The sequence below is a fragment of the Bos mutus genome, chromosome 1, assembly GCF_027580195.1.
Source record: "Bos mutus isolate GX-2022 chromosome 1, NWIPB_WYAK_1.1, whole genome shotgun sequence".
Classification (NCBI taxonomy): domain Eukaryota; kingdom Metazoa; phylum Chordata; class Mammalia; order Artiodactyla; family Bovidae; genus Bos; species Bos mutus.
The window spans coordinates 1,150,304-1,174,265 of NC_091617.1; the positions used below are offsets into that span (position 1 = coordinate 1,150,304).

A 23,962-nucleotide genomic window follows, 5' to 3' on the forward strand; every position below is an offset into this window, starting at 1 on the left:
CGCTTCAGTCGTGTCCGACTCTGTGCGACCCCATAGACAAGCAGCCCACCGGGCTCCCCTGTCCCTGGGATTCTCCAGGCAAGAACACTGGAGTGGGTTGCCATTTCCTTCTCCAATGCATGAAAGTGAAAAGTGAAGTCGCTCACTCCTAGCGATCCCAGGGACTACAGCCTATCAGGCTCCTCCATCCATGGGGTTTTCCAGGCAAGAGTACTGGAGTGGGGTGCCATTGCCTTCTCCGTGTTAGCAGCCTAGTCATTAGCAAGAAAACATCAATGATCTTCTACCATCACACTTTAGAAGGGTTTAAAAAAAAACAACAATCTCCCAGTGGATGGGTGACATCTCTACAGTAAGGCCTTGCATTCCTGAACTGAACTTCCACCAGACACTTCAATTCTCCAACAAGGCTGATGTGGAAATGTTTGTACAGGCTCCCGGCTGCGTCCCTAAGCTCACTTCTGTCCCTAAGCCCACTTGTCTTGTGTTTCCAAGGCAGGTCCACATCAAGTAAACTGCCTTTTCCAACTGTGCTAGTCTCCTCTGTGACTCTGATCCTGTTTTTCATATGGGGGGTGTTAGGAAAACTACTACAGAATAAAGGGTAGCATACTGCTTTCAGAGGTGAATGCTAGACAGGATAGGAGGCTTATTTGTGAGCTAAGTTTTGAGACTAACCCCTTACTGAGAGGGCTTTGAATCCGTGTGCCAGCTACTTTATAAATGAATACATGCCAGGAAACTGCTAGGTTAGTCTCAAACAGAAATCAGGAATGCAAAAAGTCCCCCAACACCCGTACAACATTTGCAGACAAGAGGCAGTCCAGCGCTGTGGAGTTTGGGCTCTAGAGTAACCATTCTGCAGTCACTTGCTGGCTCCTGTGACTTAACAGAGGGTATTTTGGTTTTCAAGTCACATTCATCTAAAAAACGAGAATTTGTAAATATTAAGTGAGTTTATGCTTATAAAATGCTGTAAACGGACTTGATAAGCGTTAGGTGTTATTCTTACAGGTGTATGAATATCCAGCTTCCAGATCACATCACCAACATGGTCACAATAACAACCCATTCTTCTTTCTAAAGATAAAACAATTCCCTAGGTTGGTCACTTATTAAGTCAGTCCTCAAAAAAAAGGAAGGGGGAGGGACATGGCACTCTTATACAACATGCTGAGTGTAGACTGCTACAACCTTTCTAAATGACTAACTGAAAGGATGTATCAAAAACCCTTAAACCATAATATGTACTTTGATCTTACAATCACACCTCTAGAAATTTATCCTAAAGGAAAAAAAAATCTCAAAGATATATAGAGATGCATAGAGGACAGTTATTGCAGAGATAATGATAATAGCAGTGGGAGAAAAATAATGTTTAATAAAAACAAATCAGCTGGGGACTTTCCCTGGTGGTCCAGAGGTAGAAAATCCACCTTCCAATTCAGAGGATATGGGTTCAATCCCTGGTCAGGGAACCAAGATCCCACATGCCTTGGGCAACGGAGGCTGTATTAACAAGGAAGACCCGACACAGCCAAATAAATAAATAAATCATAGATCTGCAAAATGGAATATTATTCAGTCAACATTACAACTGACTACATAGAGAAGAAAAGATTCATAATGAGATGCTAAGAAGCACAGGTTAGGAAACAACCAAATGTATACCAGGATCCCATATTTGCTACCCTAAGTTATATATACTGACAAACAGCATAGAGAAAAAACAGTTTGGATAGAAATGTATTCAGGTAGTGGACCTCTAAGTATTTTATGGTTTTTTACTCTTTACTTTCCTGTATTTCAATTGTTCTACCACAAACATGCAATTTTAAAATACAAGGGATCATCTAACTGATTAACAGATTCTTTCTGAAATAGTACTATTAAGCTGAGAGGGATGACAGGCTTATCTTTATTTAGAAAAAAATCTGCATAGAACCTGATGTTTTATTAGTTACTTTTAATGTTTAGTTATTACTGTAATTTTAAAATTACACATATTCAGTGCCAGGAAATTAGCAAGAGACTTCTTTTTAAGCAATGGATTCTACTTACTACAATAAAGTACATTAGTACAAAAACTGAACAGACTAGAGTTTCATACATTTTTATATATCTCAATATTTTATCATCATAACTAACATATATTAAATGAATGTGTCTCAAGAACTTAAGTGAGAACTTAGAAGTATTAAATTTTTTAAACTATTGTATTTGAATTTAATTTTTAAAATTTTGGCCGTGCTGGGTCTTCCATGCTGCTTTCTTTAGTTGTGTCAGGGGGCGCAACCAGGGCGTCCCTGGTGGCTTCGATGGTAAAGGGTTAGGGTTAAAGCACAGCACAGCACTGCACAACTAGAGTTGTGGTGCCTGGGCTTCTCATTTTGCCAGGCTTCTCTTCTTTCGGAGCACAGGCTCTAGGGCATGTGGGGTAGCCGCTGCGTCACACTGGGCTTAGCTGTGCCATGCGTGGCATGTGGAATCTTCCCAGACCAGGGATCGAACTCATGTCCACTACACTGACAGGTAGATTCTTAACCACTGGACCACCACGGAAGTCCTAGAAGTATTACATTTTACTACAACAATTCCCATTTTCAGCTGAGAAAACTGAGGCACTGAGAGGTTGCTGCTACTGCTGCTAAGTCGCTTCAGTCGTGTCCGACTCTGTGCGACCCCATAGACGGCAGCCCACCAGGCTCCCCCGTCCCTGGGATTCTCCAGGCAAGAACACTGGAGCGGGCTGCCATTTCCTTCTCCAATGCATGAAAGTGAAAAGTGAAAGGGAAGTTGCTCAGTCGTATCCGACTCTTAGCGACCCCATGGACTGCAGCCTACCAGGCTCCTCCATCCATGGGATTTTCCAGGCAAGAGTACTGGAGTGGGGTGCCATTGCCTTCTCCGACTGAGGTTAGGTGACTAGATCAAAGTCACAGACCGTGCTGTGTGGTGCTTGGCCGCTCAGTCATGTTTGACTCTTCACAACCCCATGGACTGTCGCCCTCCAGGCTCCTCTGTCCATGGGGATTCTCTAGGCAAGAAGACTGGAGTGGGTTGCCATGCCCTCCTCCAGGGGATCTTCCCGACCCACGGATCAAACCCAGGTCTCCTGAATTGCAGTCAGATTCTTTACCATCTGAGCCACCAGGGAAGCCCAAGAACATTGGAGTGGGATCTTCCTCACCCAGGAACCCAACTGGAGTCTCCTGCATTGCACACAGATTCTTTACCAGCTGAGCTGGTAAAGTCAGACTATGTATGGTCAAACCCAATATCCTCTAGAGGTTGCACTCTTAACTATCCATACCCTCAACTACACAGCAGAAGCTGTTATTTATGGGGCCTATGCTGGGCTCTGACAGAAAGGAGTGAAGGTCATATATTAGGAGTATGAAAAATAAAATTGGAAAATTACTAATTTTCTTTATTTTGGGAAAAAACAACTTTTTATTGCATTATGTTGGACTTATCATAGGCTATAAAATGGCATTTTGATGTACTGATACCAAATAATTTACCATTATGCTGTGACTTAAATTTACATTTTGAGTCTAAGCAAACATTTTGCTAGGAGCCTTCTTTTCAGCTTATCATCTTGAGTTATGCTTGGGAAAGGTTCTCTCCTTTCAGAGCCAACCAAACTTACAGAAATGACTGGGGTGTGGTACTTATGACCAGTTTATAAAGTGACTATGAAATGATAAGATGAACTTTACAAGTAAAAGTTTAAAGGTGTGGCCTCACTGTGACGTAATTCACCCAAATATTTCATAGAGTTCCTCCAGGCACTACTCTAGGAGGTACAGTGATCTCTGCCCTTCTGAGATGTATTATTACAGGTGCCTTACATATCTGAAGGTCATGGTGTTTTATTAGATGTCCAAGGTATGAAAGTTATTCTGTCACTTTAAAAACATGCCATCCTCTTCAGGACATGGTCTGGGGCCACTCAGTGAGAAGCAACCACAATGCCAGTGGTTCTCCAATGCTACTGTGTAAGAAAACTTCCTGCAGAACTTGTTGGAAATCAGATTCCAGGAGTCTGTATTTTTACCAAGAACTTCAGGTTATGTTGATGTAAGTGATCTGAGGTCTAGACGTTGAGAAACCTGCCAGTAAGTGGAACTATTCAGAAGAGAAAGATCATTCACAAGAGAAGAGCCCTACGGCAGTGGAATGTGAACTGAGTAATATAAACCCAACCGACCTGTAATTAATTCCCTATAATTCACAAATCCACATTAAAGCTGAGTAAGAGTAGAGGGATTTAATGGCACCTCCTCCTTAACCCCCTTTATGGAGATTTGAGTTTGCCTCAATCTAGTTATTTGGAGAAAACATGAATTTAAGCAGAGTTTTATTTCCGATAATAGAGGGATAAGCATTAAGAAAAAGGAAATTGCTAGTCAATTGCAAAAAAAAAAAGCTAAGAGAGACAAACATTTCAGGGAACTAACTTGCTACCACTCATTTTATGCCCTATTTCACAATGCTTAGTATCTGAACAATCCACAGAGTTCCAAAGTACATCAAAAATGTGTTCATTTCCTCTCTTACTCAGGCAGAATAATAACAGACTTTTGTGAAGGTACCATGTGCCTCAAAAATTTCAATAGATACATTCTTAAATAAAGAAATAGCCTTCAAAAACAATTCTATCAGAAATTCACCCTACTGGAGCTACTTATAGAAGTCTTAAATAGCTTTTGGACCATCACTAAATTAGTGTCCTTCATTTCTGAATTTGGATTACCTAAAGTTTTTGAGTTCTTTACAACTGTCCTACAGAAAGAACTCAATATTGAAAAATGTTTTTCTTCTTTTGTTATAAGCAAACAATCATAAAAATAACATAAATGTTTCAGGTGAACTATTAAAAATTTAGAAACAAAACAGAGTATTTTGTTCTCCATAATAAGTAGAAATCATAACTTTAGGAGGGGTACTAAAGCTTCTGCACCTTAAGTCATATTAAAAATAAAGGTATCCCAACAAATATATTCCTATTTCAGACAGTAAGAGTAGCACTACATAAACCAGCCGGGCTGCTGGCTCCATGGTCCCATTTCCTACCCTCAGATCCTGTCCACTACATAAACTCTGAGCCTGGTCTTCATCCTTTCAAAGGGATTAGTAAAAACTGCCTCCCCGATGACAGAATTGAGATTTTCCAGATGCATTTTTGGCACGGTACTTCTTATTATTATCTATACTTTTTATTGCGCTTGTTTTTATTATTTGGACGTCCTGACCACGTAAACATTAAGAGCAGGATGCCAGCAGATTAAGCACAAAGAAACGCAACTATTCGGAGTCGCATCTATTTAAATTTTCAGGCTGGTGCTGCCTCCAGAATAGCACCGAGGATGGCAAAGTTCTAAAGGAAACTTTCATATTCAGAGGCTATCAAAAAATCTCCAGAAGCGTCAACTCAACACAGACGCCCCTAATGGTTTTTTTCAAAAGCAAAGCCTTTAGTCTGAATCACAACAAAAGATGCCCATAGGAAATGTAATCTACGAAGGTGCTTCCTAATCCAAAAGGTAAACAAGAAGTAAGAGGGAAAGGCGCAACTCCATTCCTCGTCGGTTACCTTTTCCTGGGGATTCTGATTGCATTTTCCTCGGTCAAGCCAGACAGAGCCTGGTAACTGTGGCTTCGGTCCACACTAAAACCGTGTCAGTGCGTAAAGAAGGGGAAAGGGAAGCGGCCGACACCGGGGACGCGCTCCCCCCTTGAAAGGATGAGCCGCTTTCTGTGAAATACCACCGGAGTCAAGTCAGTACCAGCAGGAGGACGCGGGGCCAAAATGGCATTGACTGCCCTTCACTGACAGGGTAGTTTTTTTTCTTTTTTTTTTTTTGCGGGCGGAGGAGACAGAAGAAGGGATGAGCCGGGGAGGAGAGGCCGGGCATTCCGGATCCCCGGCAGCCTGGCGGGGAGGCGAGGCTCGGCCGGCCCGCCCCACTCGGGCGACCGCGGGCAGCGAGGTCAGCCCTGCAAGGGACCCCACCGCCCCGCGTGCCCCTGGAGAAAGGACGGGACCTCCCCCCAGCTCGGCCGGCCACGGCGACCGATGCCCATTCAACCCCCCGAAGCCCGTCCCGCGGCCGCCGCCCACCCCCCAGCCTCTGTCCGCCGCGGAGCCCCGGCCTCCCGGCGCGTGCCAGCCGGCCGCCACCACCACCACCCACCCAGCCACCCCCGGCGGCCAGGGAGGATGGGAAGGACGAGGCACAGGGGCGCCTCCTGGGTGCGCGACTCAGGGTGAAGGGCGCCGGGAGGGACTCGCACACCGGCCCCGGGGTCGGGGAGAGGGGGGTGGACGGGCGTCCCGGGCGGCCATCGCGCCCACCCTCGCCCCGGCCGCCTGCCCGGTGCAAAGCAGGCCGAGGCGGTCCAGCCCTCTCCTCACCTCATCTCCAGGCGGGTCCACGCTGCCGCCTCAGGGGGACAAAAAAAAATCAGTGCAGCTCAGTCGCCGCGGGAAGGGGACGCAGGAGCCGCAGCCCCGCACACCATCCCCGCCCGCCTCTCGGGGCGTCCCTGAGTCCGCCCGGGATTCTCCCTCGCGAGCCGCCGTACTACCGAGCAACCAAGCTGCGCGCCCTCCCGTCTCCACCTCAGCTCTCGGCCTCCCTTCGCTCCCCTCCCTCAGTCCCTCGCTCCCGCCTATCTCCTCATCTCCCCCGGGACCTGCCTCCCCCGCGCCCTCTCCTCCCCTCCGTCTCCGCCCACGGTGGGTAGGTGGGGACAATGAAAAAACAACCAATCGGAAGAAAGGACTCACACCTCCTCCCGCCCCCTCATCTAGCCCCGCCCACCACGGGGGAAACGCAACTGAAAAAAAAAAAAAAAACCTAGAAGAGGAGGGAGTGATAGCCGGATCGACAAATCAGCAAGCTCAGAGGGGGCGGGACCTAGTCGCCCCAACCCCCCCCCCCGCCGCCCCGCCCCCTTTCCCGAAGCGGGCGTCTGGCGTAGGGTTTCCCGACGTGCCTAGAGGCGTCTGGTGTGGGGCTTCGGGACGTTTTGTTCCATGGTCTCGGTGCCATTAGGCTGTTGCTGTGCGAGGCGAGGCACAAGTTAGGACGCCTTCAACTAACTAACGGCAGGTGTCATAGGAGAGAACAATGTGGAGGCACAGGGAGGGCGGGGCACAGTCCCAGGAAGGTGATGGGGATACGGTTGGAATGAGGAAGGGTGTGGTCTTGAACATATTTACATAAAGCTGAACCCCTCGGCCTCTAGGACTTCGCGCATTGATTGGTAGCCCCAGGTGCGTCGCCTTGGAGCATGCCGGGAGATGTAGTTCCGCGTTCGGTTGCTATGGCGGTCTTCTCGCATTAATTGGTAGCCCCAGGCGCGTCGCCTTAGAGCATGCCGGGAGATGTAGTTCCGCGTTCGGTTGCTATGGCGGTCTTCTCGCATTAATTGGTAGCCCCAGGCGCGTCGCCTTAGAGCATGCCGGGAGATGTAGTTCCGCGTTCGGTTGCTATGGCGGTCTCTAGAGTCCGAGACTGACGAGCGGCCTGGCCAATGGGAACAGCCTCTGGCGCTTAGGGGGTGGGCCCTCTGCTGAGGGGCGAGAAGGTGGCGGAGGTGAAGCTGCAGGCCGTTAGTGCCGCTCCGAGCCAGGTGAGCACCGGGAGACGCGCTACGTGTCTTGGGAAACCGGCCTTTGGGCGGAAGCTCGGGAGACGCCCCGCGGGACCGTCCAGCCCTGGGGCGCAGGGTGGTTTCCGTTGCACCCCAACCTTCTTAACACCTCTCGGGCTCAGGCCTAGCTGGCTTAGCTGAGGCCGCTGAGGGGAGGGAGATACTTGATTTGCCTGACGATTTCCTGGTTTTTACTGGTTTTGATGGTGGATGTTATTTCAGTTTGCATCTTCCTCCACTTTCATGGAAGCAAAAGTCTCGAAGTTCCCTTCCACCGAGACTCCCAGTTTGGATTTTACCCACTCCCGCGTCTTTTTGTTTCTATACTTTTGAGTTTCTTTTTCTTTCTGGCTTACTACTTCTAACTACTGCTTTCTCCTCCGTCACTTTTTTTTCCCCCGTTGAACAATTACGTAAAGCAGGGGCATTCGGTTTTATGTAACTCTAGGTCCAGATTTGCCCTCCAGATTTAAGCTAAACGGAGGAATACTCTGGAGCAACGCGTGAAAATCACCTCAGAACCGTTTTGAAGTGCAGACTATGATGCTGTGGGTGTGGGCGGGCCCTGAGAATCTCCATTTCTGACAAGCTCTCGGGTGCTGCTAGTCCAGGTTATGGGCAGCAAGGTTTGCACATTTAATGGGAGCCACTTTTTTTAAATAAAGAGAAATATGTGAAATTAATGCTAGAGTTTTATTTAACCCAGTATATCTAAAATAGTATCATATCAGCACACAATCAAATGTTTAAAAATCAAGATTTTGTACATTCTCTCATTTTCTTCACATTTGAAGAAACCTGATAGACATCTTTTGCTAACAGTACATCTCAGTTCTGACTAGGCATAGTTCAAGGGCTACTGGATGATACAACCCACTGCAGAAATTAAAAGGTGTTAAATCTTAGGTTGCCCGTGACAAAACCCCTTACTGCTCTGTGAGATGGACTTTGGAAGTACTTTACCAGGTCTCAACTCAATTTACAGAAATAATAGCACGAATATCCAGCATTCATTTAACACTTCCTTTGTGCCAGGTATTGTACTGAGTGCTTTGCATGTATTATTTAAGCCTTTCTGTTACTATCCCTGTTTTACAAGTGTTGAATTTAAGGCCCAGATAGTTGAAAGTATTTAGTGTATGTGGCGGGGAAGGCAATGGCACCCTACTCCAGTACTCTTGCCTGGAAAATCCCATGGACGGAGGAGCCTGGAAGGCTGCAGTCCATGGGGTTGCTAAGAGTTGGGCATGACAGAGCGACTTCACTTTCACTTTTCACTTTCATGCATTGGAGAAGGAAATGGCAACCCACTCCAGTGTTCTTGCATGGAGAATCCCAGGGACAGGGAAGCCTGGTGGGCTGCCATCTATGGGGTCGCACAGAGTCGGACACGACTGAAGTGACTTAGCAGCAGCAGCAGTGTATGTGGGTCGTACACTGAATAAGTAGAAAAGCCAGGATTCAGAAGTAGGGTCACTTAGGACTTCTAAATCCTATCCATCAATCACCGCAGTGTATAATTATTACATTTTGTCACTAATTTCAATTCATTGATGCCTCTGCTCTAGTTTATGGCTAATCCTGAGACATTCAGATTTCAAACAGAGGGGGTTCACCATACAAGGCAAAGTTCCTTCAGTTGTAGTGACCTATTTTGGCAGTCTTACAACTCTCTGTGCTGTCCATTCAATATCAAAGTTCTAAATTGAAGAAGAGCGTTCCAAACCTCAAGGAGATATATAGGCCTTTAAATCAGTACTATATGCTGGACAGTAGTGTGTCTTGGTTCATCTGTATACCTCTTTGAAAGAAGGCTTGGGAATTCTTAAAATGTTTCACCTTGCAATCACAATGTTTTGGGGTTTGTTTTTGGTGAAATCTTTCATTCATTGATAAAAGTGAATCTTTTCTTGCTCATGCGAACTTCACATGGAATAGTTCAAATACATCTTTATTTAGTATTTTTGCAAAATGATTTTCTTCTTGTACATTGTAAAGATGACATCTCGTTAAATTATTTTCCCTTGATGGTGAATTTATTAGTAAATATTTAATCAAAAGTACAGTTCCTACTTTGCATCTGAAGTAATGATTAAAGAGCCTATAGTGATTTAGAGAATTAAATAAATGTTGGCAGACTGCAGTAAGATTGGTCTGTGGAGAAGAGGATCCCTTGCATCGGTTGGCAAGGAGGGAGAGTGTAGTAACAGTAGGGAGGGCCCTCAGTTTACCTTCCTCATCCTGTGCCTTGTCCCAGTGCCACATGATTAAGCCAGCGGGGAAGGGAGACTGGCATTCATGGCACCATGGGCTCCACTGTTCCCCAGGAGTACAGTATGGAAAAATGGAATGCCAACTCAGAAATATAAATGAAAGTTATGTTTCCGTCGTTCTGAATCTTACTGTATTAAATGGCCCTACATCGAATACAAACTGGAGCAGTGACTTCTAATCTACGAATTAATGACCATCCCGCTTTCCCAAAGCAGTACCCACCCCCCAGCAGTACTGGCAAGGGGGTCCACTAGTAAGAATTCTTAAGTGAAAAGGTATTTTGTAAATCAGCAAATAACAAAAGTTAAGCTCTCTTGGAGGGAGGAGAATTAATCAAAAATTCTTTTGAGATTCAGAAGAGGTCATTGTTGGAAGCCACTTGTTGCATGGATAGGCAACAGTTTGACATAGCTAATTAAATGCCTCTTGTCTTGCTTCCACATAAAGCCTTTATTAAAAAATTATTTTCCTTTCCTAATTCTTCACCTATCTTTAGATCTCAGCTTATGTGAGATGTCAAGAGGATGCCACACTTGTATACAAATTCAATCAAGTATGTCTTGATAATGTCCATATAAATCTAGACTCTCATAATCAGAAGACTGATATGGTCATCTCATCCCCATCCCCCTCAACTGATGCTTGAATCTCCTTTATGATGCTGCTGTAAATGTGTATCCAGCCTCTAGTTTGGAGAAGGCAATGGCACCCCACTCCAGTACTTTTGCCTAGAAGATCCCATGGACGGAGGAGCCTGGTAGGCTGCAGTCCATGGGGTCGCTAGAGTCGGACACGACTGAGCGACTTCACTTTCGCTTTTCACTTTCATGCATTGGAGAAGGAAATGGCAACCCACTCCAGTGATCTTGCCTGGAGAATCCCAGGGACAGGGAAGCCTGGTGGGCTGCCGTCTATGGGATCGCAGAGTCGGACACGACTGAAGTGACTTAGCAGCAGCAGCAGCCTCTAGTTTAAATCCATCTAGTAATAGACCATGTCACTTCAAGCATCTGCCTAAGTTTTGTATACCTAAAATGTGAAAGTGAAAAGTTCTTATGATATGTGCTACTAGCTAGAAATGATTTCCAGAGTTTAGCTAGGTGTGAGCCACCATCACAGCGTCTCCCATGCCCATCTTGTAACAGGCACAGGAGAGCAGTACAGTGTATAACGCCAGTGTATTCATTGTTTATGTGTCCTTGGAATTTATAGATTTCTGGAGACTGTCTCCAGCACAATGTAGAGATGTCCCTTCCTCTTTAGGAAGCAGAGCTGACCTGTCCAGATAGGACTACCAGTCTCCTCTACAGCCTGCAAAGTATGTGGTATTTGAACCAGACCTCCAGCTAGTTTCTGTTTTGTTGACCGTAATAGGTTTTAAGGGTACATGGTTTAACATTCTTCTTTACCTGATATGTGGATATGTGTGAAAAGTCCCACAGGTGGTAAGAACATGGTTAAAACTTAAGCACCTCTTCAGTATAACTGAAGATTTACTCAGCCTGGCAAGATGATGAGCATAATAGGGCCACATTTCAGAGCTGACTTCATCTGTTGTTGTTTTTTTTTAAAAGTAGCCCAGCTGCTTGACAGTTTGTCTGCTTTCCTTAAAGTAAAAATGAGGGTGGGTGAAGCATAATACTTCACTGTATTATGAAGTTTGTGTTGGGAATAATGAAAATTTGAACACATAAGAAGAGTCTGGACTTTGAAGTTGTCCACAGGTGTGTTGTCCACAAGGAGAGAAAGAAGCCGTGCAGCGGCCTGTGGCGGTAGCCCAGGCCTCAGGCATCACAATTTTGGCCTGTCATTGTGCTAACATCTAAGATGAGCACTTAAGCCAGGAGATTAAAAAGGAAAAGGAAGCCTAGAGGAGGGAATTATGGGAGACTCTAAGATACCCTCGATGGCTGAAGTTGGCACAACAAAATCTCGTTTGGGGGCGGGAAAAGTAAGTCTGGTTTTATGACTGTTGAATTTGAGGTTGAGCTGATACTCAGAACACTTTTGGTCTGAAGGTATAGATAAGGATTGATCCATAGAGGTTTTACTTACAGTCATTAATAGATGAGCTCCTTGGGGGAGCAAGTATAGCAGGGGAAGAGCAAGCGAGGCTCGTGTCGTTATAACTAAGAGGAAACCATTTGAAACGTCTTCCCATTGATTTTTTTTTTAGAAATCCTTTAAAAGATTAGTACTTTCATTAACTACTTTCTTGGTATTATTTATGGTAAGTGTTTAATTTATGCAAAGTCTTTATTCTGCTTTTATACCAAAAATTATTTGTTTTTGTTTCTCCAGATTTATAATAGGTTTAATATGTTGATAGTATAAAAACTTAAAGTATTAGGAACGTAATCTTCAATTTGTGGACTTACGTCAGATATATTTAAAATTGGATGTAACTGAAGAATTATCAATAACCTCAGATATGCAGATGACAGCACCCTTATGGCAGAAAGTGAAGAGGAACTAAAGAGCCTCTTGATGAAAGTGCAAGAGGAGAGTGAAAAAGTTGGCTTAAAGCTCAGCATTCAGAAAACTAAGATCATGGCATCTGGTCCCATCTCTTCGTGGCAAATAGATGGGGAAACAGTGTCAGACTTTATTTTTGGGGGCTCCAAAATCACTGCAGATGGTGACTGTAGCCATGAAATTAAAAAACGCTTATTCCTTGGAAGGCAAGTTATGCCCAACATAGATAGCATATTGAAAAGCAGAGACATTACTTTGCCAACAAAGGTCCGTCTAGTCAAGGCTATGGTTTTTCCAGTGGTCATGTATGGATGTGAGAGTTGGACTGTGAAGAAAGCTGAGTGCCGAAGAATTGATGCTTTTGAACTGTGGTTTGGAGAAGACTTTGAGAGTCCCTTGGACTGTAAGGAGGTCCAACCAGTCCGTCCTAAAGGAGATCAGTCCTAGGTGTTCTTTGGAAGGACTAATGCTGAAGCTGAAACTCTAGTACTTTGGCCACCTCATGCGAAGAGTTGACTCATTGGAAAAGACCCTGATGTTGGGAGGATTGGGGGCAGGAGGAGAAGGGGATGACAGAGGATGAGATGGCTGGATGGCATCACCAACTTGATGGACGTGAGTTTGAGTGAACTCCGGGAGTTGGTGATGGACAGGGAGGCCTGGCGTGCTGCGATTCATGGGGTCGCAAAGAGTCAGACACAACTGAGCGACTGAACTGAACTGATAGTAGAATATATAATTTTGAGGTTAATGACATTCATTTTTGGAAATAGCATGATAAATAGTATATATTTAATTTTTATTTTTATTTTACAAGGTGTTCAGTTATTGTATTTCCTGTGTGCCAATGTCTTTATGTTCAATAAAAATTTTATTAAATAATGGATTAAGTGTTCCATTTAATCTGGACCACTCCCTAAGAAATTAAGTGGGTTTTGAATACCATTTGTTGTACCATTTCTCTGTGGTGAGAACTCAGTTTTCCTTTTTGGGCTTGCAAAATAAATATTTCCTTAATTTTCTTCTGGTCACTTTTATAAAAATACTTCTTTTTCTTCACTTTGTAATTTTGAGGGGTGGTTTTTGTTCCCACCTGGTTCCTTATTGAATCAACAACTAAACATTACTTTTTTCTACCAGCCAGGCTGATTATAACCTAATTTGGAGGAACTATTTAGATGATCTGACCAAAAATATGGGCATTATTATGTATATAATAGTCACCTTAAGGGACACCACGGGTACATACAAACAGCTTCCAGGGTCTTTGAAGTTGGGGTGCATACAGTATGAGACTCCTGTGACTGCTGATCTGAGAGAGATGCTATTTGTTTCAGATGCAGTGGGCAGAGAAGACAGTGGCTTCCAGAGTCACAAAGGGAGATGTTTTGAAATCAAGGTGTTGATGTGTAATTATTTCATTTCTCAAAAAGGCAATTCTAGTGGCTCCAGATTGAGTGAAGCAGAGTTTTATTTATTCAGTAATAATGGGATATTGATTCTTCAAAGCTGGGAGAACCCACTAGTTGAATGAATAAAGCAAGGTTTTGTCAGTATGTAATGAAATCTAAAAGCATGGAACAGATGGAGTAGACTGCGTGTCACTGGGAGGTGATTTCAGAGAGGGAGTAGGACTTGAGCTTTGTTTACTTTGCAGAATCCGTAGAGTAAGTACAGCACAGTCTCAGAGAGCAAGCAGGGCCTGGAGCCTGGAGACAGCGGCGGCCATATGGTATGAAGTTAACTTGGCTTCCCAGGTGGCACAGCAGTAAAGAATCTGCCTGCCGATGCAGGAGACGCAGACCCTGAGTCGGGAAGATCCCCTGGAGAAGGAAGTGGCAACCCACTCCCGTACTCTTGCCTAGAGGATCCCATGGACAGAGGAGCCTGGCAGACTACAGTCATGGGGTCACAAAGAGACACGACTGAGCACACACGCACACATAATGCCTAGATCAGACGGGATGTGTTGGAAGAATGAAGGAGTAAGGTAAACTAGGGACAGTGGTATGCATCTTAGATGGCTTGACAGCTAGGAAGAAGTTAGATTTCTGTCATCGGTAATACATAGCTGCTGTTCTATGCTTAGGTTCTTCCCCTCTCCCTTACAACCCTGACAAACTTACTGATGTGTGTACACACACACACACACACACACACACACAGATCTTCCTTAACCAGAAGCCTAGAGACATGTAAATTCTCTTTGTGTCTAGAATGTGTACTCGTTTCTGTTAGTTCCAGCATTTGATTACCACCTACTGGAAAGCAGCAACCATTGCTGAACTGCTTAGTAAAAACCCTCTATAAAGATCCTTTAGACCCATTACGATTCAGCTTGCAGAGCCAGCTTCATAAGAACAGTAGCTCTGCAGTCACACTGGACTCACAGTCAGAAGGCACTCATGCTTGGTTTGATGCTTGGCTGTTACCATCTTGAAATTTTAGTTTCTGAACAAGGTTCCCCACATTTTCATTTTGCAGTGAACTCTGCAAGTTATGTAGCTAGTTCTGTCAACAAGCACTTACTAATTATGAATCCTGAACTAAAGGAGATAGGGTTCTAGTTTTACATCTAATGTTAGCAGCTCAATAGAAACCATTAAGTATAATGGTAAAGGTAAATGACTTTGGAGTTGGTAGCATCTGATTTGTCTCAGCTCTGGCCCGGCTGGAGCCATGAGACCCTAGGAATGTGCCTCTGTAAGTCTCAGTTTCGTCGTTCATAAATTCAATAATACTGTAGTACTTTCATCAAAAAATATGTATGAGAATGTTCTTAGCAGGATAATTTGTAAACGTGTTAAACTGGAAACCATCAGATGTCTATCTTTAGTGCAGTGGACATTTAGTAATTCATACAGTGGAATACTATGTAACTGAATGAAATAAATACAACTGCAGGCAATAGCATGAGTGAAACTCATAATACTGAGAGAAAGAAGGAGCATAATTCATATAAAGTCAAAAACAGACAAAGCTAATCTCCACTTGAATATCAGGATATTGAGTATCCTTAGAAGGGGGATAGTGACTAGAAGGGAAACCAAGGACCTTCTGGAGTTCTAGTGACATGTTTCCTGCTATGGCATGGCCATGTTCACTTTGTAAAGTTCACCAAGCTATATACTTAGGATCTGTGAACTTTTCTCTGATTTTATATGGTACCTCTATAAAATTTACATTAAAAAAGTCTTGTCATACAATTACTATGGAATTAAAGAAACAGTTGTGGAATCCTTAGAGATGCTTCAGGATGTCCACAGAATACAGGTTTAATTGAAGGCAGGAGGAGAAGGGGATGACAGAGGATGAGATGGTTGGATGGTATCACCAACTCGATGGGCATGAGTCTGAGCAAACTCAGGGAGATGGTAAAAGACAGGGAAGCCTGGCGTGCTGCAGTCCATGGGGTTGCAAAGAGTTGGACACGACTGAGCAACTGAGCGCCAATAAATGTCTTGTAAATGGATACAGAGGAATTAGGGACACAATTTCAATGACTGTCTTGATTATCCACTTTTTCCTTTCCAGTGGACTTTTTTAAGACTTTGAAAGCCCTTTAAATGACACTTTTGGTTATTAAAATTGAGCCCTCTGGCCTGCACAGTTTTTTTTTTTTTTTAGGTACATCTCATAATTTTTGTTGAATAGTGAGATGAACTTAAGTCTTGGTGTGAAAGGCTGAATTATAAGCCCATTCTCAAATGCGTACCTGAGGTTATTGCATATTCTCTTGTTTGATTGCTTTCAAGAACTATTACCTAAATTCATTTGAAGACTGCAGTTAAACTGTCATTTTATCCTTTAGAACTATTTTTCATTTTATGCTTTCACTTTATCTGGCATATGTTTTGTTGGTTAGTATATTTCATGTATATTTTTTCTTTTATCATTTTTAGGTGACTATGAAAGGCTTGTATTTTCAACAAAGTTCTACAAATGAAGAAATAACATTTGTGTTCCAAGAAAGGGTAAGAAAAATGATTTAATCTTTAGATGGAACAAGATAGTGTATTTTACAAATGTCACAGACCTAGTTTTAAATACCCCGTTACAAATTATTTTTGAGTGGCACCCTATAAATTAATTTTATGTGAAAACAGTGGTCGATATGGTATACCTATATTTTTAAAAGAGTTGCTGCAAAAGAGTTTTTAGTTCCTCAGTGTGGTAGTATAAAAGATAATAAGAAACTAAACAACTTGAGTAGTCTTATGTATTGCAAAATTAACCCAATTTATTCTGAATACCACAATAAAACGAGTTTTTAGATTGCAGCCATATTTCAGAAAATACTTTCATATTGTGAAATTAAAGAGGTGGAAAAACATTGTTTTTCACACTAACTTCTAAGCATTGCAAAGTTACTTCATGAACTAAGCTTTAAAGGTTTCCAGTTTTTTTTTTTACTACTTTAAGGATAGAGAGTAGAATTTTTATCTATTAATGATTGTTTGAAAGGTTTGTGGCGGGCCAAAGACATTCCACTATTAGTTTAGGGACAAAAACTAAATGCGTATGTATTTCATATTGTATGTGTGTTTCATAGTAGTAATAAGAATCTCTGGATAACGAATACAATTCAGTTTTTCTTTTTCATCTTTCAACAACTCCAAAATCACTTAGATTAGGAGTCTAATCAGTTTAGTTTCTACCATTGGGTCAGGATGGAGGTCCAAGAGGTTTGATTGGCTCTCGGAAATAATTATCACCAGGTTCACACAATCATGAGTATAAAATTATCGATACTGCTGAATATCTTCACATAATTACCAAATATTATCAAATCTGAGTTTTAAAAAGGGAAATCCCAGAATACTGTGTTCATGTCAAATACAGTGATCACTTGGTTAGAACACAGGAGGCACTGCGCAGGTAGCTGTTCTAGCCAACTAGCCAACACTTGATCTAATTTTGGGGCATATCAAGGATTGAAGAAAGCATTTTAATTACTGATGTCATTGGTAGATGACACTAAATACCAACGTTTGAAATACCTTTGCCTTTGAAGTTATATCTAGCTATGGAATATGAGGGGTAAATTAAGTTCCATCAAGTTTGTATTTCAACCCCAGAGTCCCATGGGGCATGCTAAAATGTCCAAGACAGATGTTAAATAAGGTAGAAATCAACAAGTGACACTAAAGAACTTTCTATATAGCATTAAGAAAATTCCATGATCAGTACAGTGCATCTATTAAGTATATATGTGTTTAAGGACATCCCCACATGTTGCTTTGAGATTTAAATTGAACTGAAGGACAGTATTTATTGCTCTACTTTGTTATCCTCTGTTCATTGCCTGCAATATATTCTTATCCATAGCTTGGAAGTACATTTTCAGATTAGTACCCTAAGACTTTTGAAATTTTTTACCCCGAATTCCCTACATTCTTTCGTATTATATATTATAAAGTAATTGTTTGTAGCTTTTTCAGTTAACTTTGGTGTAAGATTTTGAGTCTTTTTTATTTTGTTCAGTTATATATGAAAATTTTTGCAACATGAAAGCAGTATTCTCAAAGGAATGTGCAATTTTATCATTTGACTCTAGGAAAATCTTCCTGTTACAGAAGATAACTATGTGAAACTTCAAGTTAAAGCTTGTGCTCTGAGCCAGATAAATACAAAGGTATGAATACTAAGATATTGGTGCTTTGATTTGGCCAAAAGTCAAATATATTTGGTATACAAAAATTATAATAATAATAACTGACTTCTGAGTACCAAGAAATTATTCCTAGAAGAATTGAACAGCTAGGAAAAAAACTTACCATGTATTTCTATATTAATTAGTATATTATTTCTATATTAATATATAGGATTAATATCTATATAATATATATTAATAATATAGAAATAATATACTAATTAATATAGAAATACATGGTAAGTTTTTTCCTAGCTGACTGAGCGACTGATCTGATCTGATCTGATTAATTCTATATTAATATATATACTAATATGATTTCTATATTAATCAGGAAATTCCATCTAATTGAACTCATGTATTTTATAATATTATATGAAAATATTTTATATGTAATTGTGTTAGATGGTAAGTTTACAGATAGAAATATCTCTATGTATTTTCTAAGATAATGGAGATTAAATGGTAGCTAATTGATTTGCTCACACATTAAAATTATACATATCAACGAATCCCTTAGCAAACCTGGCTTCCTGCTCCAAAAAGGAACCTATTTTGTGAAGATACTTGCTTTTTGTCTTGATGCCAAAAATGGAGTCATATTTGCTTTTTCTGTGGTTTGATTTTTGCTCCTGCTTTTCTCTTGTATGAATAGAGGTTAGAATTTATTCTTGACAATAAGTTCAAGCCTTTGTCATTATTTAGCTTCTTGCAGAAATGAAGATGGAAAAGGAATTCTTTCCTGTTGGGAGAGAAGTTGCTGGAATTGTGTTAGATGGTAAGTTTACAGATAGAAGTATCTGTATTTATTTTCTAAGATAATGGAAAGTAAATGGTAGCTAATTGTTTTACTGACACATTAAAATTATATACACTTATTCAATACAAAGAAACTATACAGAAGTGTTTTTCCTTTTTTAATTAAAAAGAAAAATAGAACTTAATGGTATTTTGTAATTGAAGAGCTTATTACAGTTTAGTAAATAAATATTTAGAGATTATGTATTTAAATCCACAAGTAATCATTTGGAATAGCATGACCAGCATTGTCCTTTTTATGATGTTTACAACCCAGCATAAATTACTTGTGTAACTTGGCTTTGGGTCAAAATTTACATAATGCTCAATAGCTGCACTCACATTATATTTTTAAGGTGTGCCTAAAATTGAGTATTTAAAAGGTAAATAGGGACTTACTTCCCTGCCAATCCAAGTGGTTAAGACTCTAAGCTTCCACTGCTGGGGGCACAGGTTTGATCCCTGATGGGGAAACTGAGACCCCGCATGAAGTTCTGGGCAACAGTCATAGGCAGGATACTTGGCAGAAGAAAAAAAAGTTTGTCAAGAAAATTCCCCTTCAAAAATTGCAGGATAAAAGATATCTAACAAAATCTTTTAATGATGGCATCAACACTGACTCCTTCCCCCGCCCCCAAAAAAATGAGGTGGGAGGGTAGGCAAGGGCCAGATCATGTTGAATCTCATCTCTCAGGTTGGGTTGTAGAGAACGTATTAGGGTGACCATATGAAGAGTGGATTTGAGGCAGACCGGACTGTAGGCAAGAGCACTGTTTGAGCCATAGACCCAACAAGCAAGAAATGACAAAGTCCATAACCTAGACAGATGTGGCAAAGGTAGTGTGGATACATTCAAGAAATACTGGGAAAGTCAAGTCAACAGAACTTAATAATTGACTGGAACAGGAGAATTCAAAACGCGTAAAGGCAGGAAATGATTTACAAGATTCTGGTTATATCTGAAAGTTGTCAGCGTATCGGTTGTGTTTGAAATCATAGAATGGTGATGAGCTCATGCAGGGAGAGGGAGGAGATGAAGGAGACACACAGATTGCATGGACCCCTTGGCAGTGCCACCATCTGAAGGACAATCCTTAATAAAAGGAGTATGAAGGACACCATGAAAAAAGGATCAGGGTGATTTTAGGAAGACAAGAATCTGCAGCAGGAAGGAAAGAGAAAAGCACAGAAAGCAAGAATATTAGGGGATGGAGGCACAGGCAGGATCCAGAGATGCAGCAGATTGGGACCCTTTCGCAGCCAGCCAGCCAGAGGTGCCACTCCCAGATGGCAGACTTCTGCCTTACTTCTCTGCCACACCTCAGTTTCCTCGTCTGTTAAACAGGCCTAATAATACCTACTTCATGGGTGTGCCATGAAGATTAAATGGGAATACACACTAAAATGCTGGGCACAAGTAGACATTCAGTGAGGTTTGGGTTTTTTCCTCCTGTTTCCTCTTGTAACTATTGGAAGAAAAATATTCTACAGAATTGACTGATGGTGGAGGCCTTTTCTCTACATACACAGGGGAAGTGTAACTTATCACTTCTGTATAGTCCTCAAATTTCTTGGCCCCATTCTGAATTTATTTCCATAATCCCAAATCAAAGTAATTGCATATGTAACTCTAACCAGAATTGCCATTGCATGTCTGCACTTCTGCAGCTAAAACCATGACAGATTGGACTAGCCGCAGGAGGAGGGGAACCCAGTGTACCCAGTGTAATCGTCATAAGAGCTGTGAAATGGATTATTTTTCTTTATGCCTTCATCCTTAGCTAAACAGAGAGATAGCCTGCTCTATGGTGTCAACAACCGCACAGCCCAGATTTTGCAGAGAATCCACATTTGAAGTGTTACATCCTATGGTCCCTTGCAGACTGTCAGAATGTCCTAAAAGTTCTTTACCTTTTCTCTGAGTCAGTGACTTTTATCAATCTATGGCTTTTGAATTTTAATTATTATGTTATATTTAATAACCTCGTAATAATGATTATTAATTTTCTCCACATTTTAGTTGGAAGCAAGGTATCATTCTTTCAACCAGATGATGAAGTAGTGGGTAAGTTATAGGTCATAGTCTTATTTCAAGTCGTTTGTCTTACTATTGTCTCCTTTTTCTGTACAATTGCCAATGTTTACTGTGACCTTGCTTCATATACAAGTACTTACCTAAGATTTGGAATTTACTCTCAAGTATCCATTGATGAAGAGAATTGAGAGTTTGATCTCAATAGCAGAACATTTACAACTTTTCAGTATTTGGCTATAATGGGATAGAAAGAGACTTCCCTGGTGGCTCAGATGGTAAAGAATCCGCCTGCAGTGCAGGAAACCTGGGTTTGATCCCTAGGTTGGGACTATCCCCTGGAGGAGGGCATGGCTTCCCACCCCAGTATTCTTGCCTGGAGAATCCCATGGACAGAGGAGCCTGGCGGGCTGCAGTCCATGGTATTGCAAAGAATCGGATACAGCTGAGCAGCTGAGCTCACACAGGATAGAAAGGTGGCGACAGTTGTTGCTGCCCTTGGTGCAGCCCTTCCTGGACAGAAGCTCGGTCTATAATTAGACTGATGACTCCAGAGAAAGGAAGAGTCACAGGCCATCAACATGAAGACTACTGACTGACTTGGCTCTGCAGGTGCTCTTTTGTCCACATCCGAGTAAATTGTATGTAGCTGCTCCCTTACTACCCTCGTAAAACCAAAAATTTGCTGAAGACATTTATTCTTTTTTTTTTAACTCTATGGTTAATACCATTTTGCAAATATATTTCTTTATACTGTGTCCTAGACATTCATACACACAACTATGAAGTAGTTAAGAAGTAGTTTTTGAAGTTGCCATTTCTCTGTATATCATGCTTGAAGCTGTTAAGATAAATGTGTAGGAAAGTTTTCATCAGCTTTTAACAGAATTGCCTTTGATTTGAGCATTTTCTTTGAGAATTTATTATTTCCGTCTTTATTATCTGCCCAGGAGGGTGGGTAAGGGACTTCCCTGGGGGTCCCGTGGATAAGAGCGCACCTTGCAATGCAGGGGACAGCATTCGATCCCTGGTCTGGGAAGGTCCCACATGCCCAGGGGCAGCTGGGCCCAACTGCCGCGACTACCGAACCCTCACTCTAGAGCCCGCAACCGCAACTCCAAAGGCCCATGCACCGCATCTAAAGAGTAGCCCCTACTCACCACAACTAGAGCAAGCCTGCGCACAGCACTGAAGACCAGTGCAGCGATAGATAAATAAAATTTTAAAAAGAAAAAAGAAGTCAGATGACATTGTATTATTCAAGATTCCGTTTGTAAGAGACCAAAAATAAAATCCAACTGGCTCAGGAGAAAATGGGATTTTACTGGAAGCATACTGATGAATCCTGTAGAACCAAGGTTAGCCGTACATCAGGGGTCAGTTTAATGAGGAGCCCAGATGCCACCCCCATCTCTGACTTGGCTCTGTATGTCAGCCATCATCTCTGTCATCACTCAGGTGAAAGAGGAAGAAGAAAAAGAAAGATGTAGTATAGGTATTATAGTGCTCATATCAGAAAATAAACTGTCCACTCTGCTTCTGTATTTCTGAAATCTCTCCTTACTAGTGGTGGAAGCTTCCTCAAAATTCCACTGAGGAAAATGTAGACTAATGCTTACTGGCCTCTCATTAGGAGTGAGTTCACTTTTAGATAGTTGCCCTTATGTTTCTCATTTTAATTTTCAGGAATTCTGCCCCTGGATTCTGAAGACCCTGGACTTTGTGAGGCTGTTCGAGTCCATGAGCATTACTTGGGTATGTGGTTGTGCAGTGTTTTGGAGCTCATAAGTCTTACTTCCCAGGTGTGTGATTTTTATTAACAACACAATTGCTTTGCATCTGCTGTGAGTGTGCCTAGGAAATAGCTATTGGGTGGTCGTCATTTGACTACTTCTAGCTTAAATTTTCAGAGAAGGCAATGGCACCCCACTCCAGTACTCTTGCCTGGAAAATCCATGGATGGAGGAGCTTGGTAGGCTGCAGTCCATGGGGTCTCTAAGAGTCGGACACAACTGAGCGACTTCACTCTGACTTTTCACTTTCATGCATTGGAGAAGGAAATGGCAACCCACTCCAGTGTTCTTGCCTGGAGAATCCCAGGGAAATGGGAGCCTGATGGGCTACCATCTATGGGGTTGCACAGAGTTGGACACAACTGAAGCGACTTAGCAGCAGCAGCAGCAGCAGCTTAAATTTTCGGAGAAGGCCATGGCACCCCACTCCAGTACTCTTGCCTGGAAAATCCATGGACGGAGGAGCTTGGTAGGCTGCAGTCCATGGGGTCGCTAAGAGTCGGACACGACTGAGCGACTTCCCTTTCACTTTTCACGTTCATGCACTGGAGAAGGAAATGGCAACCCACTCCAGTGTTCTTGCCTGGAGAATCCCAGGAACAGGGAAGCTGAGTGGGCTGCCATCTATGGGGTTGCACAGAGTCGGTCACAACTGAAGCAACTTAGCAGCAGCAGCAGCAGATTAAATTTTATATCTCTAAACTTTATTTTGAAACTGAACAGTGTTCCTACCTCTATATTTCCCTTACATTGTTCATGGTAAGAGGTTTGAAAAGCAGTTTCTCCCTTGGCTTTGAAATTATATCACTAATCAGAAGTTTTTACTTTTTTTTCTTTGTTATTAAAATTTTCATATGTATAAAATCTAGACAATACCTGTAGTCTGAGTCAGGAAAGACTCAAAACACTTATTTTTGGTTTCTGTTGTTAATATCCTTTGGCCAATATTCAATTTAACTTAAGTGCTAATTTTAAAATTTTCTTATCAGGTGGCCAAAGTATTGGTTTCAACTTCAGCATCAGTACTCATTGGAAGGAGGAGTCCTCACTGGAAGGACTGATGCTGAAGCTGAAACTCCAGTACTTTGGCCACCTGATGCGAAGAAATGACTCATTGGAAAAGACCCTGATGCTGGCAAAGATTGAAGGTGGGAGGAGAAGGGGATGACAGAGGATGAGATGGTTGGATGGCATCACCAACTCGATGGTCATGAGTTTGAGCAAGCATCGGGAGTTGGTGAAGGACAGGGAGGCCTGGCGTGCTGCAGTCCA

At 42.2% G+C, this 23,962-nt stretch overlaps 2 protein-coding genes across 8 annotated transcripts in view; one reads left to right on the forward strand and one right to left on the reverse strand.

The window, feature by feature from the left end:
- Positions 1–6,679, reverse strand: part of ITSN1 (intersectin 1) — a 252,754-nt gene extending 246,075 nt beyond the window's left edge. For 2 of the 5 annotated variants that reach the window (XM_070365814.1, XM_070365651.1), the window contains exon 1: positions 6,422–6,679. The gene's annotated coding sequence lies outside the window, so the exon portion shown is untranslated. Of the gene's footprint in view, positions 1–5,599; positions 5,762–6,421 lie in introns of all 5 variants that reach the window. The other 3 variants (XM_070365712.1, XM_070365888.1, XM_070365943.1) reach the window with 3 other exon arrangements.
- Positions 6,680–7,559: 880 nt separating this feature from the next.
- Positions 7,560–23,962, forward strand: part of CRYZL1 (crystallin zeta like 1) — a 33,698-nt gene continuing 17,295 nt past the window's right edge. For all 3 annotated transcript variants that reach the window (XR_011463326.1, XM_005893355.3, XM_070366496.1), the window contains exons 1-6: positions 7,560–7,644; positions 16,317–16,388; positions 17,972–18,049; positions 18,773–18,845; positions 20,886–20,930; positions 22,584–22,652. Coding sequence is in view for 2 of the 3 variants with exons in the window: in XM_005893355.3 (XP_005893417.1) it covers positions 16,323–16,388; positions 17,972–18,049; positions 18,773–18,845; positions 20,886–20,930; positions 22,584–22,652 (331 nt within the window). In the remaining variant the exon portion in view is untranslated. The remainder of the gene's footprint in view (positions 7,645–16,316; positions 16,389–17,971; positions 18,050–18,772; positions 18,846–20,885; positions 20,931–22,583; positions 22,653–23,962) is intronic.